At 53.6% G+C, this 15,236-nt stretch overlaps 2 protein-coding genes across 9 annotated transcripts in view; both read left to right on the top strand.

The window, feature by feature from the left end:
- The window catches only part of LOC121665892 (NADH-cytochrome b5 reductase-like), an 11,069-nt gene extending 10,158 nt beyond the window's left edge, over positions 1 to 911 (top strand). For all 4 annotated transcript variants that reach the window (XM_042030756.1, XM_042030759.1, XM_042030758.1 and 1 more), the window contains exon 8: positions 49 to 911. In XM_042030756.1, coding sequence (XP_041886690.1) covers positions 49 to 80 — 32 coding nt within the window. In that variant the 3' untranslated portion in view covers positions 81 to 911. The remainder of the gene's footprint in view (positions 1 to 48) is intronic.
- Positions 912 to 3,709: 2,798 nt separating this feature from the next.
- CDCP2 (CUB domain containing protein 2) lies at positions 3,710 to 14,370 on the top strand. Of its 5 annotated transcripts, none has more exons than XM_042030751.1 (8): positions 3,710 to 4,508; positions 4,720 to 4,794; positions 5,141 to 5,274; positions 6,934 to 7,281; positions 7,366 to 7,710; positions 8,181 to 8,534; positions 10,426 to 10,604; positions 10,772 to 14,370. In XM_042030751.1, the coding sequence occupies exons 3-8, from the start codon at positions 5,199 to 5,201 to the stop codon at positions 11,084 to 11,086; spliced, it is 1,617 nt and encodes a 538-aa protein (XP_041886685.1). In that variant the 5' UTR covers positions 3,710 to 4,508; positions 4,720 to 4,794; positions 5,141 to 5,198; the 3' UTR covers positions 11,087 to 14,370. The 5 variants fall into 5 exon arrangements, 3 of the variants coding, with proteins under 3 accessions (XP_041886685.1, XP_041886683.1, XP_041886684.1); XR_006016510.1 differs by lacking the exon at positions 3,710 to 4,508 and having other exon boundaries at positions 4,523 to 4,794; positions 10,772 to 11,994; positions 14,105 to 14,370; XR_006016509.1 differs by lacking the exon at positions 3,710 to 4,508 and having other exon boundaries at positions 4,523 to 4,794; positions 10,772 to 13,544; positions 14,105 to 14,370.
- Positions 14,371 to 15,236: the final 866 nt, after the last annotated feature.

Below are 15,236 nucleotides of genomic sequence, written 5' to 3'. Positions count from 1 at the left end.
GGACTCCTGGTTTGATATATGCGTGTTGCGGTATCCCCACTGCAACAGGAATTGAAGAAAATTCCTGTTTTGTCTTTTAGCAGGATATTCCTGACCTGAGGAACCTCAGGCTGAGCCTTGAATGTCCTTGTTTCTTTGCAGATATTGCACAAAATGGGCCTGCTCAGAAGACTGAGCTCCTTGGAGCAGCTATTTGTTGATCCTCATGCCTGGATGTTTTAAGGAATGGGTGCCATTCCAGAGTGGCTGCTACATGGTGTGCCACCCACACCTCAGGGACCAGTGTGGTAATTTTAATGGAAGTCTTCAAGTGCAATTTTAAGAGAGAGAGATCTCCTAAGGGGGTACTTACTGTACCATGCACACAGCTCTGCTGTAATACAGAGATTGGTGACTTGCTTTGCAATCTGTGTTATTCTGCAGTGGTGTTGTGCCCTGCTAGGTGTCCAGAGGAGAGACAGAATCCTCATGGATCCTTGCCAGGCCAAGAGAATGGCAGAGTCTGGATAATTTTGGTTCTGTCATGTGCAGGCTGATGTCAGGCAAGTCCCTTCAGCCTCACTGTGCCTCAGTTTCCCCACTGTACACTAATACAGAGAAGGTGGCACTGATCTCTGGAAACAGCCTTTCCAACTGTATATGGAAGAGCTATCCATAAGGATGAAATGATACATTATGGCTAGTGAGATCTTAGGCAGGCTGAGCTGCTTCCCTGGCACAGCCTGTGCTACCTACCCTGTGCTTAACCCTTGAAATGCTGCCTGGGGAGACAAAGAGCGTGTCCCAAAACTGGGCGAGTGTGGCCAGGTTGTGGCTGCTGTCTGTCAGGGAGGATGGTTGTTTGCTTTCCATGTCCCCTAACTGTTGTATCATAGCCCTGGCTCATTAAACTGAACCTCTTTTCAAATAAACAGCTGTTTGGTGTTGTCACAGGACTCTCCCAGGTGCCTGAGGAGGTTCCCTAAGCATACAGGAACACCACCTGAGGAGGGAAAGCTGTGTGGGTCTCTGCTGGGGTGCTTCCCTGTGGGACACGGAGCAGAGCCAGGGAGCTGCCCCGGGAGGCAGCCTGGCACAGCACCCAGCCTGGGCACCTGGTCCCCTTCCTCTCTTTTCAGTCCAAAATGCTGCTGTTTTTCCTCTGAGGTATCTGCTGTCCACTCTTTTACCTTCTTAGACTGCTGTGTTTAGTATCTATGCCTGGAAATACTGCTTCTCTGCACACCTTGTGTTTTTCTGTTCATTCCCAGTCCATCCTGTGTTGGGGTTTTCCTGGCTGTGTCAGATGATTATTGCATTATCATTCATGCCTTCTTTTGTACCTGTGTCTAACACTACACCTTACACAAAGGAGATGTAGTTTGTTACACAAAAAACACAGTGTGCACTGAAGTGGTAGCTCAATTCACACATTTGGGAGGGAGTGTAAGTTCACTTTGCACTGCTGAGATTTGTCTCCAGTTACCAAATGCGTGGAATTAATCAAGTGTAGCTGCAGCTTTTATGTTAACTTCCTTAGAGCAAGGGCTGACAAGAAAGCGATCTTCCTCACCCAAAATAGGGTTCTGGCTTTAAAGGCATGGAGATCCAGGGAAGTTGTCCATGGTCAGTCCAAGGCAAGCTCTCATCTCCAATCCACGATGTGCTTCAGCCACCCTAAGTCACTGCATAGTGAAGGTGCTTCTTTGCAGCGCAGGCTGATAAAATAATGAGATGCTTTCTCCAGTTACTTTCCCTACTTTGGCCTTAGCTAGGAACATGGAGAAAATATTTCTGCACATATTAAGCATGTGAAAATCTTACTTCTATTCCTCTTGCTTTAAATATTATGTCGTTTTGAGATTTTGCTAAACCCCCACCCCACCTTTTTGCCAAGGCCCAAGGTAAAAAACTTCACGCTCGCCTTGGAAAAGCGCCGGCTTTCTGCGTGAAAGCTGGGACTGTTCCTTTAAACACAACCCCAATATGTCTGGGTATTTCAGCACATATGGGCCACGATGGTTAAACCCTACCCAGCTGGTCCGGCCGTTCTGCCGCGCAGCTCCGTCTTTGTTCGTGGCTCAAAGGGAGGGTGGTGAGAGACGGAGCAAGCTGTGAGTGCTGCGGGTTGCCATCCTGCGAGGGCGGGCTGCGGCCGAGCGGGAGGAGCGGGGCATGTCCCGCCCGAGGGGACAGGGGCTTTGCGAGACATTCTCCATGGGGGAGATGATGTCCTTGGAAGCAGGAACTCGAAGGAGCCTTTAAACCGCCCGCAGGCACTTTGTTCTCTATTTTTCTGCCCTGCTCTCCCTTCCCCCTCCCGCCTTTTGTTGTTTCTCAGGCTGGCTCTTACACGAGTCCCCTCATCCCAACCATCCCCCATGAGGACAGCCCCTTTCAGAGGATGGCGTGGATTCCTGCAAAGAAACGCAGGGATGTGGAGTGGAAAGGCTCTCGGACAGAATTTTCCTTGCCGGGGGAAGATGAGAGGTTTCCTTCCCTTCGGAGGCCCAGAACCACCCCATGGTGCAGTTTCACGGGGAATCGGTGTCGGTGCTCTTGGTGACTGGGGCATCTGTGGAGCTGGAGGTGTGTGAGCTCGGGTGGGCAGCCGATGCCCAGCCGGGGCAGGGGCTCACATCCTGCCTCTCCTTCCAGGTGGGGGGCTGCTGCTGGTGCTCCCGATCTCTGGCTGCCCCCAGGAAGCCCCTGCCACCCGTGCAGCGCTGTGACGGGGGAAGGGGCTTCACTTCGCTTCCTTTCTTCTTCCTCATGTGCAGCCTAAATACCTTCTTAATTTCATCTCATTATTTCCTGCCTAAATAATTCCCGTTTCTCCTGGGGACCGTTTTTAAACCTTTGATCTTCTCTGAAGTCTCACAGTCCTGATGACGTCCTTTCTGTTTAAATGAATCAAATGCCTTTTTGACTCATGATTTATAAATTTGCCCACAGAGGAACAGAGGCAGCCCTGACATGGCACACCTTGAAATCACCCACCATGTCAGTGGCCGGTGCCAAAGTACCCTGGGCTGTTCCAGAGCCCCTTCCAGCCGGACCTCCATGCCTGGCTCCTTTGCTTCCCTGCTGCATGTCACTCTCCGCCTGCCTCCCTCTGCCCTCCCACCCCACTCTGCAGCTGACAACCGGGTTGCCTGGGCTCAGGCCCTGGGAATGGCCATCTCCGGGTCAGGAGAAGGGTGAATGTGCTGGTGGTTGATGGATGCCGTCTCCTGGGAGTGGGGCACAGCTGCTGTGCTGCACAGCCCTGGCCCCCATCTCCTGGGGATTGTGGATGCAGAGTACAGCTGAGGGGAGGGAGAGGAGCAGCTGTGCAGGTACCAGCGTCCTGGGCACTGCCTCGGTGCTGAGGCAGTGCTGGAAAGGCTGGAAGACAGAGGGTGTTGCCCAGGATGGATGTGATGAGGATGAATGTGTTGCTCCATAGTGCAGCGACACAGAAGTTGGGGAGCATGTTGTCCCCGAGCCCAGGGGATGGTGGCTGGGAGGGCTGAACACTCCTCCAGGATGAACCAGGGTTCTGGCAATGGAGAATACCAGGAGAGACCCCTGTGCCATGGCCAGACCTCTCCTGCATCTTTGCTGTGTTGACAAGGACAGACCTCCTCTCCAAGCCATTAGGGAAGCAGCTAATTAAGGTCTGTAATGTGCCTGGGAGGTCAGCAGGAGATGTGCCAGCATCACAGCGTCTCCCAGAGCCTGCACTGGGGCAGGATCTTCACACAGTGCCCAGGGACAGGGGGAGCTGCCCTGCTCCTCCTCATTCCATTGTGCACTTAGTCCTGGTGCTGGTGGGGTGATGCAGTGCCCAAGGCCCCAGGACAGAACCCAATGTTCCCTGCCTCAGCTGGGCTTAGGATAGCAGGCTCCTGGCTGGGATGTCCCAATGCTCCCAGCAGCCCTCGGCATGGCTCCAGCAAGGCTGGGCAGTGGGGAGAGAGCCTGTACAAATATTATTGTTGTTATTATTCCCCATAAATATATGCAGGCACTTAACGACCTTGGCATGGAGCATTTCCTGGGGATTCATGACCAGTTGGTATTAATGGTCTTTAGCTGCACCTCAGGCCATCAGCACCTCCCAGCCCATCATTAATCCACAGGAAATGTCTCAGGCATCGATCCTCATTGCTTAATTAATAAATGCAACTTGTCTCCTGCCTGAGATTTAGAGGTACTCACTGCTTCTCTCCCTGCTGCTTTGAAGGTGACTTTTTTAGCACAGGTCCCTCATGCTGGGAGGCCCTCGTGGGATTTTGTTTCCTGGCATTCATGTGGGTGTGGGCTGTGGCAGCAGGAAAGTCTTTTCTCTCCTGGGCGGGAGGGAAGGAACTGAGCCGCTGTTGGGTTTGGGGTTTCTCCAGCTAATGTGGCACAGCACAAGGAGCACATCTTTCCCACCAAACTCAAAGGCTTGATTACCTTCAGCCGAGTGCATCCAAGAGCCTGGGCGAGAAGTAGCGTGAGCCAGCGTGGAAGAACGTGGCAATTCTCCAAGGCCTTAGCAGGTTCTATAATAATCGATGTTTTTTGCCCATGAGTCACAATTCATCTCTAATCTTCCTCGGGGGAGGTGGGATTTGCTATCTTTAGTGCTCACGGCTGCCGCTTCCCCGGGCTGAGCATCCCACTGAGCCTGGACTCCTGCTGCAGGGATGCTGACTGGGCAGCCGGCACGGAGACGCGGCCGCGTTTCAATCCTGTTCCCTGTTTCTCTAGCCTTTACCACCAGCTGGCTTTGTGCACTGGGTGCCGCAGTATAAATCATGTTAATTCCTGAGATGCTTTTCCGCGGTAAGTCTGAAATTCCCATTTTGGTTCGCTGGCTTGCCTGGCGAGCTAAATTATTTTCATAGCCCCTTAAGGGCATATTGTCAGCCCAGACTTATTGCCGTTATACACCATTTCTGAAACATTAATATCTCTTCTAAATATAGTGTATTGACAAGGTATCTGGTATAGTGTAAATCCTTGGGACATTTGATCCAGATCATTAAAACTGAGTGAAGGAAGGGAGGAATAGATCAAGTTACCTTGCTGCTCTTAATTCAAACAAGCGATGAATTATTCATTCCGCTATTAATTCTACAGTCCTCCTGCTTTTTATTTATTTCTCTCTTTATTTTTTTTTTCCTCCCAGATAGACAGCTCCAAAAGGATGCTCAGGCACTGGTGAGGGGAGATTTGCCTGCTGGAGGATGGGGTGCACAGGGCTGGGCTGCCTGGCAGTGCTGGCTGTGCTCTGCGGGGCTCTCGAGGATGCTCCCAGCAGAGGTAAGAGCCTGGTCCCAGCTCCCAGTGGGCTGGATGGGCATCCATGGTCCCTGAGGAGGGGAGGGCCGTTTGCAGGTGCCACAGTGGCTCTGGGGTGCCAGTGGGTTCCAGCTCTCCAGCAGGGAGAGGGTCTGGCTCAGGCCAGGGGCAAGGAGCTGGGATCTGGAGTCGCCGTGTGTGGCAGCAAATGTGGGACACTGCTCCGTGCTTGGCTTTCTGCTTCATGCTTACCTTACTGAGGATTGCAGGTAGGGGTTGTCCTGTTGTGGTGTACAGGTGCTTTGGTGAAGGGTTTGTTAGCTTCTGGAGTTGCACTTGCCTATATAAATCTGTATACGCCTACAGATTTATATGTATACATGTATGTGTGTGTGGCAGGCATGCAATAAACCTCTCACCTTATCCGGATGAAACGTCCCCCAGGATGCAGAGCAGGACTAGCAGATGACACAGTAATTCAGGGGATAGGGTGGGCCAAGCAGTCCCCCATCCCAAAAACAGCAGGGCCTTTATCACAGAAGGGCTGTGCCAGAAATCAAAACCCATCCCTGGCCCTGGTGCAGGTGCTCCTGAGGCCACACCACTGCCCTGTGGTGCCTGCTCACCCCCCATCTACACGCACCTGGGCTTCCCAGAGCACCCCAAGGCTCCCAGCCCTTCATCCATCCATCTGCCTGCACCGTGGCTACTCACTTCTCCCGCAGGCTCCCCTCTTGGGTATTTATTTCAACAGCGTTATTCCTTCCGTACCAGCCCCATATTACTTCACTGCCTATCCCCAGCAATTAGCAAGGTGATTTTAGATCTGGCCAGACACACACACGTGGTGCTGCATCCCACACATCCCGGGACCCCCCTTGCTGGAAGGTCACCATGCCAGTGAGCACGATGAAAAGCGATGTGCACAGGCTGACTATTGATTTGCAATATACTTGGCCCAGATTGATGGCAGTGAGTGCCCAGCCTTGTTTGGGAACCCACACATGTCTCCTGGGGGCTATGCAGGGTCTGCATCCCTCCCAGACATGATGTATGTACCCCCTGTATCAGCCTCTTCACCCCAGCCCTAATCAGACCCAGGGGCAAGTGACAGCCGGCCCCCTCTCAGCCTTATTTTATAATAACCATGTCTCAGTATAAAGATTTCATTAGGAAATCGATCCCTACATGCATAACTCATTGTTCAGCAGATCGAGCCCTTCACCCCTGTTTCTCCCAGCTCAAATTCTCTGATACCACCATTATATGGAGGGAGCGTGGTCAGTGGGAGGCACAAAGCTGAAGGGCTGGGCAGCTGGGGCACTGGCGAGCCTGGAACCACTGAGCCTTTAAAACTCACTCCCAGCTTCCTTTTTCCCTGCCCTAAACAGGTGTGGATGCTGTGCTGTCACTGGCAGGACAAGCTCAAGGGCACAGCTGAGCCCTGCTGCAGCCCCCACAGGGGCAGCATGGGGCAAAGGGGTTACATGGAGGGATGAAAGGTGATGGGGGCACACGCATCCTCCAGGGAGAGTGGGTGGACAAGCCCAGTGGAGGTCTGCAGGATTCTGGTGTTTTGGTAGTGTGGTGATGGGATGGAGCTGGTGCTGTGCATCCTGTCTCCATTCTTTTGGGCTTCCCCTGGAAAGGGGACATCACATCCACCTCTGTGTCCCCCAGGCATCAAATGCGGGGGAGTGCTTTCAGCACCCTCTGGCAATTTCTCCAGCCCCAACTTCCCGGGGCTGTATCCCTACGAGACGGAGTGCACGTGGCTCATCGTGGTGGCCGAGGGCTCCTCCGTCCTGCTGTCCTTCAGCCACTTCGAGCTGGAGTACCATGACGCCTGCGCCTACGACTACCTCCAGGTCTACAATGGGGCTACCCGGGACCGGGGCAACCTTCTGGGCACCTTCTGTGGCCACAGGCCCCCACCACCCTTCTCCTCCGCCTGGCACGTCATGGCAGTGGTCTTCCGCTCCGACCGGCACGTGGCCAAGCACGGCTTTGCCGCTGCCTACAGGAAAGGTAGCAGGGAGGGGTGGTGGTCACCGAGCATCCGTCCATCCATTCTCTTCCACTGCCCTCATCATCATCCTTGCCTCCTTGCAGATGCCTGCGGTGGGCAGCTGACGGGGCTCTCTGGGGAGATCACCAGCCCCCGCTACCCCGAGAGCTACCCCAACGATGCCGAGTGCCGCTGGAGCATCGGGGGGGCCAGCAGTGGTGGCCCCCTCACCCTGGTGTTTGCTGACTTCCAGATGGAGGGGGGCCAAGGCTGTGGCTTTGATTATGTGGCCCTTTTTGATGGCCCCACCGTCACTGCCCCCCGCCTGGGACGTTACTGCGGCAGCACCCGCCCGCCCCGCACCATCTCCTCCACCCCGCACCTCCTCATCGTCTTCAAGTCGGACTTCAACATCGGTGGCAGGGGCTTCAAGGCCCATTTCTACTCGGGTGCGGGGGTCTCAGGGTGGTGGGGCAGTGGGAAGGACATGGGGACAGGCACTGGGTTGGGGTGGGGATTCTCTCCCTCCCAGCAGCAAGAGGAGATGATATGGGGGATCTTTGGGGAGATCCCATGAGATGATGGTGTGAAGTGTAAGCCATCACACAATGCAAATGGCATCATTGTGGCTATTACAAGCCCTGGGCTGTCCTTCTCTTGAGCAAGAGCCACCCTTCTCTGTTATTCATGCCATTCCCTGGGTAGATGGGTTTTCCCATGTGCTCCTATATGACTTTGGCTACCTTGGGAATTTCCATCCCCCAAAAGCGCTGGTTGTCCGTCAGCCAAATGCAAGGCAGGGAGCAGTGAGGTGAAGGGCAGAGCATCCTTTAGCAGTAAAACAACTGATCACTCATCCACACCCAGGGAGCTTCAGGTTTGCTTTTGATTTTTCCTTTCCCCTTTTTTCCCTGAGCAGGTGAGTGCCAGGAGGTGTTCAGCACCATCAAAGGGAATTTCTCCAGCCCTCAGTACCCCAACTTCTACCCCAACAACCTCAAGTGCCAGTGGAGCATCCAGCTACCCCCAGGCTACCGCATCAAGGTCTTCCTCCTGGACATGGAGCTGGAGGGCCGGAGCAGCCTGACAGGTGGCTGTGACTATGATCACTTGTCTGCCTTTGATGGTGGCACTGAGAATGGATCCCTGCTGGGACGGTGGTGTGGGCGGGAGAGCCTGGCTCCCATCACCTCCCGCAGCAACCGGCTGCTCCTGGTCCTCCACACTGACCGCAACACGGCCAAGAGGGGCTTCTCCATCTCCTATGTGGGAGGTAAGGTCCCACTTGGGTGCTCCTCAGTGCTTTAGTTCCATTGGGACATGACTGAGACCATGTAATTTCCAGAAGGATCATCAGTGAAGGTTCCTGTCTGCAGGAGCAGAGCCCATGGCTCCTTAGGGATGGGGTGGAGGAAGACGTGGCAAGTGAGCTCCACTTCATGTTTAGTATTCAGGAGATGCTTTCCAACTTCGAATTCTGTGTGTCTGCCACTGTTGTGCTCCTGTTCCTCTCTCAGGGTGTGAGGGAGAGAAAACCAGGGGGTTTTTAATGGGCCAAAGCCCCAGAGAAGGTGATCAGCTCAAACATCACAACCTTGTTTCCTGCTCCCCTGGATGCTCCGGCCTTGCCAGCACACAGCTGAGCAGGCAGACATAAACCATGTCTCCTCCTCCATTGGCAGCAGCACGGGAGGGCAGGACCCCCGGGGCACAGCATTCCCAAATCCACCTGGCCAGCCCTGCCTGGCACATCCCTGCTGCTGGCATGCCCTGTGTCCCAGCCAGCATGTCCACAGCTGGTGGGAGGAGCGGTGTGTAACCTTCCTCCTCTATTTGCCAACCTTTGCACCTCAAACGCCAGCAAATTTATGGCGTTTGTTGTATTTCAAGATAATTACATCCGAGCTGACCTGTGGGTCAGGGATGATTCAGCCAGGGGCAGCCTTTCCAGAGGGCTGCAGCCAGAGCACGGCTGGTGGACTGGCAGCACAGGCAATGCAGGGACTGGCCTAGGTTTTATCCCTCAGCTGCAAAATTGTTCCTTATTTCCAGTGTAGCAGAAAGGATTTGGAGGTATGTGGCTCTTGGAGTTAGAGATGGGATGGAGTTTTATCCTGAGCCTCTGCAGCCTCTGGAGGGAGAGCAGGGGTACTGAACATTTAGTAGAGCTGTAGTGTGCACAGCAGGTCTGTCCCTGTCCTTGTCCCACTGTTTTCTCACTGTTTACAGCCGTGTGCAGGGAGAGTATCTTGGTGTCTGTGACTGGTCATGGAGAAACCCTGCTCCAGAGGGAGCAGCCTGCAGACAGATAAATGGGGTGCTACCACAGAGAGGGGTGTGACATCTCCCAGCTGCCCAAGGCTCCTGCATCCCCTGGTACACACTGCCAGATGCATGCTAGGGGAGGACAAAGGCTTGGATGTGAAACTGAGCCTCCCTCCATAGAGCTGAGCCTGCCGGCTATGTTTGCCCAGTGACTCCGGCATCTGCTTGTGATTAACATCCTGCGTGGCACACCCAGCTGCCAGCACTGCCAGGAGAGCAGCTGCTCCCACCGGACACACCAGCCTCTCCCTGCCACCAGCTTCCTCAGGAGCCCGCAGATGCAGAGGGGCACCTCAGTCTCTGCATCCACACCCACAGACTTTCAGCCATGCAGATATTTTCCTTCTCTCCTCCACACCCACAGCCCTTCAGCCATGCAGATATTTCCCTTTCAGGCCCACCAAAAGGCATGGCTTGGGCAGGGCGTGTGTGATTTATGGCCATTGAATGAAAGCCTTCACACCAGGAGAGAGGATCCACTTTCCCCTCTTGATCTAATGCACTTTAGTTATTTGGTAAATCTTCTAATGGTTTTATAATGCACTAAGTGAAGCAAAGTGACACTATTTTTTCGTATTGATTTTATTGCATCTTCCCAGTTTCATAAGGCCGAGATTCAGAGGGAGCTGGAATAATTCAATAATTCATATTGCCCAAGTGGTTAGTTCAAGCTGAGCAAGGATTCACTTTAAAGAGGGGGGTATTTTTCCTCCCTGCTTCTTTCCCTGTGTGGATCCTTTCTACATCCAGAAAGGCCAAACACAGTGCTAGAAGGAGTGATGGAGAGGGACTGGGGTCACCATTGCTCTACATGTGCACCCTGTTTTCTGTCCCAATAGTTGTGCCCATGAACGTCAGCTGCACCCGGACAGACTTCCACATCCAGATCCCTGTGCAGTCCCTGGCCCAGCTGGAGAGGAGTAGGATTTATTTGGGGACCCCCTCCTGTGCAGCCCAGGTGGTTGGCAGGAACTTTAAAATACACACCAGATTCGACACCTGTGGCAGTGAATCCCAGGTAAGCAGTCAGCAAACCCTCCTTTAAAGCAAGCTGTGTACATGGTTAGCTTTGTGCTGGCTGCAGAGAGGTATTCCTGGTCCCTCTCACATTTTCCCAGTAGATACTGGCCTGATTCATGGCCAGCCCCTCCAAAACCCTGAGGAGCCGTGTCCCTTGTCTTGCAGAGACGCAACAACACATCTGTCATCGTCAGCACCCTCTACCTCGATTTTTCAGTGGGAGACCAGGAGGACATCCACCAGTATGAGGTGCAGTGTGAGCCAAAGAGGAAGGAAGCCTCAGTGACCCTTATCGCTGGCCCTGATCCACCCAGGCTCAGCCAGGCAGAAAACCTGGTGGATGCCCAGCAGCGGGAGGGGGAAGCGATGGACACCCGTGAAATCAAGAGCCAGGACACCAGCGACATCGTCTTCATCAGCATCTGCATCCTGGCTGGACTCCTCATGGTCATCGCAGTGGTGGGGCTGGTGCTTCTCTAGGATGCTCCTTCCAGGCTCCAGGGACTGCAGTCCTGCCTGGGGCAGAAAGGCACCCCAAAATCCACCCTCACCCCAGGCTGAGCCCTAACACAGCTGCCCAAACAGAGACACAGCTCCCAGGCCCTGAAACTGAGCGTGAACCCAACCTCCACGTTCTCCAAGTGCCTGAAAAATCTGGGCAATAGGCAGCCGTTTCCCTTCCCAATTTGTTTTCCTCTGTCTCAATCTGTCCATTTGGCTCAGGAATGCAATTCTTGCACTCCCTAACTCTTCCCGCACCTGCTTCAATTTGTTTTCCCTGTAGTGCTGCTGCTTTCAGGAAGGGAACGTTGTTTGCCGATGGCTGCAAATCTTCCTGTCAATTATTTCTAGCTGAGTTCTTGGAGGTACAAACCATCCCCAAATGTAGCTATATTCCCAACAAATGTTCTCTGTGCTCCCAGCCCGTGCTTGGGGGAGAACTGTGGAGCTGTGTTATAGGGATCTCCACCTGGCACACGCAGATGTAGCTCATGTAGGTGCTCCCGGGTGATGTTTCTGGGTATCTGTGGGTGATGTGATGAGATGCATTCGCTGTGCCCTGGAGCTCCTCGTTTGATCTTCTCATGTTGTCTCACCTTCTTGCAGGACTCATCTGAGCGCCTCAGCCACCAGCAGCTGGAGGGGAGGAGAAAAATCCTCTTCTCCTCTGTGTTTTCCTCCTTTACAGCATATCCAAGTGTCCATGGCTGCAAACTTTCTACAGCATTACTCCTGAAGTCTGAAAATATGGGCAAATCCTGCTATGGCTTGGGGAGATGTTGGAGCATGGAGGTTTTGGTAACCCTGTAAAGACAACCTTGGCAGGAGGGGTTGGCTCCCCTGGGACCTCAGTGACACCAGACCTCCACTCGTGGTTCCTGCAGAAGGTGAGCTCAGCACCTGAGAGCAGGAAAATAAAGAGTCCTGTGATTGTCTGCCCCTCCAGAAAACTGGGGATCCTCACCAAGAGCCCTGATGGATGGCTGAATAACCCCTGCCTGCCTCTTTTGCCACCGCAGCACAAAGGACATTCCCCTTTGGCATCCAAGAGGGAGTGGCTGTCACAGAGCAGCCTGTGTTCATCCCTGTGGGTCAGAGCCAGCATGTGTCAAAGCCACATGAAATCTTGCTATGGAAAGAGGCCACCCCTCCTCCTCCAGCCTGTGTGAAACATACTGCAGTGCATGGAGAGATCCTAAAGTGTCCCAGTGTGGTCATTCAGGGGCACAGCAAACCCCTTGTGCTGCTGAATCCAGCATTTAGCAGGGACTGACAGGAGAGTCCTGTCAGTGAAAGGCTGCCCTGACTGATGTCCTGCTTCCCTCTGGGAGAGTTCTGTACATCAGAGCATCAGAGGAAGCAGCAGCAAAGGAATAGGATGATGATCGAGCAGCTTTTCCTCCTGGATTGCACCAGCCCTGAGAGAGTGTCTGGGGAGGGAAGAAGGCACAGAGCTGCGCATGCCTCCTAATGAGGAGCCTTCGTTATTGGAGCCTGGATTGATTTGGCGTTTGTTGGTGCAACACATCGGCAAATGTGAGATTTCCGAGGGAAATATTTGCCAGCACGGTTAAGCTCCATTAAGGGAATGTTTTGAGAGCCTGTTGTGTGCAGAGATGGTAAACAAGGCCAGCCCCCCCCCCCCTCCGCTGCCTGCAAAGCCTCGCTGCTGCTTAATTGCTGGGTATAGAACTGTCAGCTTGAGACCATAGTTACAAGATTTGACAGCTGAAAGAAACTTAAAGATATAATTAACCTTCTTGGTGGCCCAGATTTTGCTGAAACAGGTGAGCACTGCGGCTGCTCGTGCCTGGCGGGGAGCCCACAGCACCCAGCAGCATCCAGCCCTTGCCTGCAGGACAGGCACCTCCTCGCCCAGCTGGAGCTTCCAGAACCCTGTGGTTTGCAGGAAAAAAGGCTTTACTGGATAGCTGTTGGTGTTGCACTCAAATAAGGAGTTGGACCTGGTTGCCCCAGGGAGGGTTTCCACTTCTGGCTCCAGTTCACAACCACTTGAGCATCCCTGGGTGCAGTGCTCGCCTGCACACATCTCTGCGGATGCAGGACTGCAGCTGTGGGAGCAGCTCTGCTCCTGAGTCAAGGGGATCCCCAGCACTCCCAGGCCTGCAGGAGTCATGGACAGGGTGATTAATGCAACTTGAATGCCTCCAAAAGCCCTTTACCCACTTGTTTCTGATGGCATTCACAGCTGCATCTGCCACCAGCAGTGAGCCACTTGAGCCAGTCATCCCACTTGGAGCAAGGAAAGCCGCTGGTCCTCACCAAACACCCACTCTCCTCAGCCTCCAATCATCCTCTACCATGTGTCAGCCTCTCCACTAGATTTAGGGATCCAATCTCTCTCTGCCCTGCAGGAATGGCATCCTCTGTTAAGCCGGCTGGGGACAGAGCCTAGCAGAGGAGGGGCACTGCCCAGGTAATTTCCTGAAACAAACCCTTCTTCTCATGTAAGAGCTGCTCAGATGAGTGGCGAACAGATACCAGGAATCCATCACCAGCACTCCTTCCCTCCACCATGCTTGTGGTGCTCACACATCAGGCCTCAGTTTCCCTCCTTAGCGTTTGCCCGGTGCTTCCCGAGCAAGCGGGAGAGCGGCGGGCACGGGCAGCACTCCCGTTGCTCATCTGATTATTTATTTAGAGCATGATGATTGGATTGAGCCGGGCTGGATGCAGCCACCCCATTTCCTGGCTTTGCTTATGGACGTGGAGTCGTGTCTCTCTGGAGCAGACAAAGGCTTGGCTGTTGTGCGGGAGGGAGAGGCTCTGTTATCCCTCTGCAAACATCTGCGTGCGAATCCGGTGAAGAACTGTTGGAAAATTGTAGATCATAGAAAACAGGACTGCAAGAGCCCCCAGGGGATCAATTGGTTCATTCTTCTCCTTCCCTGGGGAAATCGCTCCTGCTGCAGAGAAGCTGTGCTAAAATATCCGAAAAATCTCAGCCATGCTCTCTGTGTTTTCTCTATTTACCAGGAAGGTTTTCCTGATGTGTCACACTGTGAGGGTGTGCTGCTGCGGGATGTGCTTTTGTGCTGCTGCACTGGACAAGACAATGATGATGGAAGTGCCCCAAAATGAGCACTGCTGCTGGCACAAGCTCCCTCTTCCCAGAGGCCCTGGGCACTGGGCAGGACCAGGCATCCCACTGGGGGGCCCAGCAAGCACAGGGTGTCGTGATCCACCCCTTCCCAGGCGATTTATTCTATGGAATGTTCACTATAAATTTTCTGTGGAGACACCCATGGTCCTCCAGTGATTTCTTCCCTCTTCCCCTATTCCTCTGCTCAGGGTGTTATTTGTCTTTTCAGTTTTTATACTCTAATCCCACAGTCTGGGAATGGGATGCTTGTGACACCCAGGGAGCCAGTGCTGGAGCTGAGCCCCATGACTGAGGATGCTGGTGGTGTGCATCCTCTGCATCCTCTCCTCAAACATTTTTGGTAATTTAACAGGGACTGGCCCTTGGGAAAGCACAAGGGGATGGAGCAGGGGCAGGTTTGCTGCTCCTCAGGGTGGTTTTCTTGGGGGTTGGTGTATAAGGCCAGGAGGCCACCAGCTACTTTTGCCATCAAGCCAGTCATGGCTCTCCAGGAGCTTGGCATGGATGGGTCTGTGTTTGTGGTTTTGTGCTGGGAAGGACAAAGCTTTCCAGGTACCCACTGGAGACCCTGGCCACAGTGACACTGATCCTGCCATGAGGGTGTCACTGCCTTGGGGATCCAGATAGCTTCTGGAGACCCTGGCCACAGTGGCACAGATGAGGAGGCAGTAGTCAGGCAGCCCAGCCATCTGGGAAAACATAATGGATCAAGCATATGGACAATTAAAAATGCAATGACGGCATTTACCGGGAGCTGTTTTCCAAGCTTATTTTAAGCCCTGTTTCCTGATCATCACAGCCCCGGGGACAGCGAGGGCCCTGCTCGTGGGGATTTTGGTGTGTGGAGGCTGAGTGCTCCGTGATGGGTGGGAGAGTTCACAGCTGGATTTTGAGCTTACAGTCATGTCTCTGTGGCAGCTTTGGAGGGTACAGATTTGATCCTGCCTTCTCCTTCTGGCTGGCTCTGCATGTTGCAGCCCTTCTCCTCCTCTTCCCTCTGTCTGG

This window comes from Corvus kubaryi, unplaced genomic scaffold (genome assembly GCF_017639235.1).
Source record: "Corvus kubaryi isolate FWS band 111438036 unplaced genomic scaffold, C.kubaryi_AGA036_p1.0 37334, whole genome shotgun sequence".
NCBI classification, from domain to species: domain Eukaryota; kingdom Metazoa; phylum Chordata; class Aves; order Passeriformes; family Corvidae; genus Corvus; species Corvus kubaryi.
The sequence above is the reverse complement of the archived record's forward strand: the minus strand, read 5'-3'. Positions and strand labels throughout refer to the sequence as shown.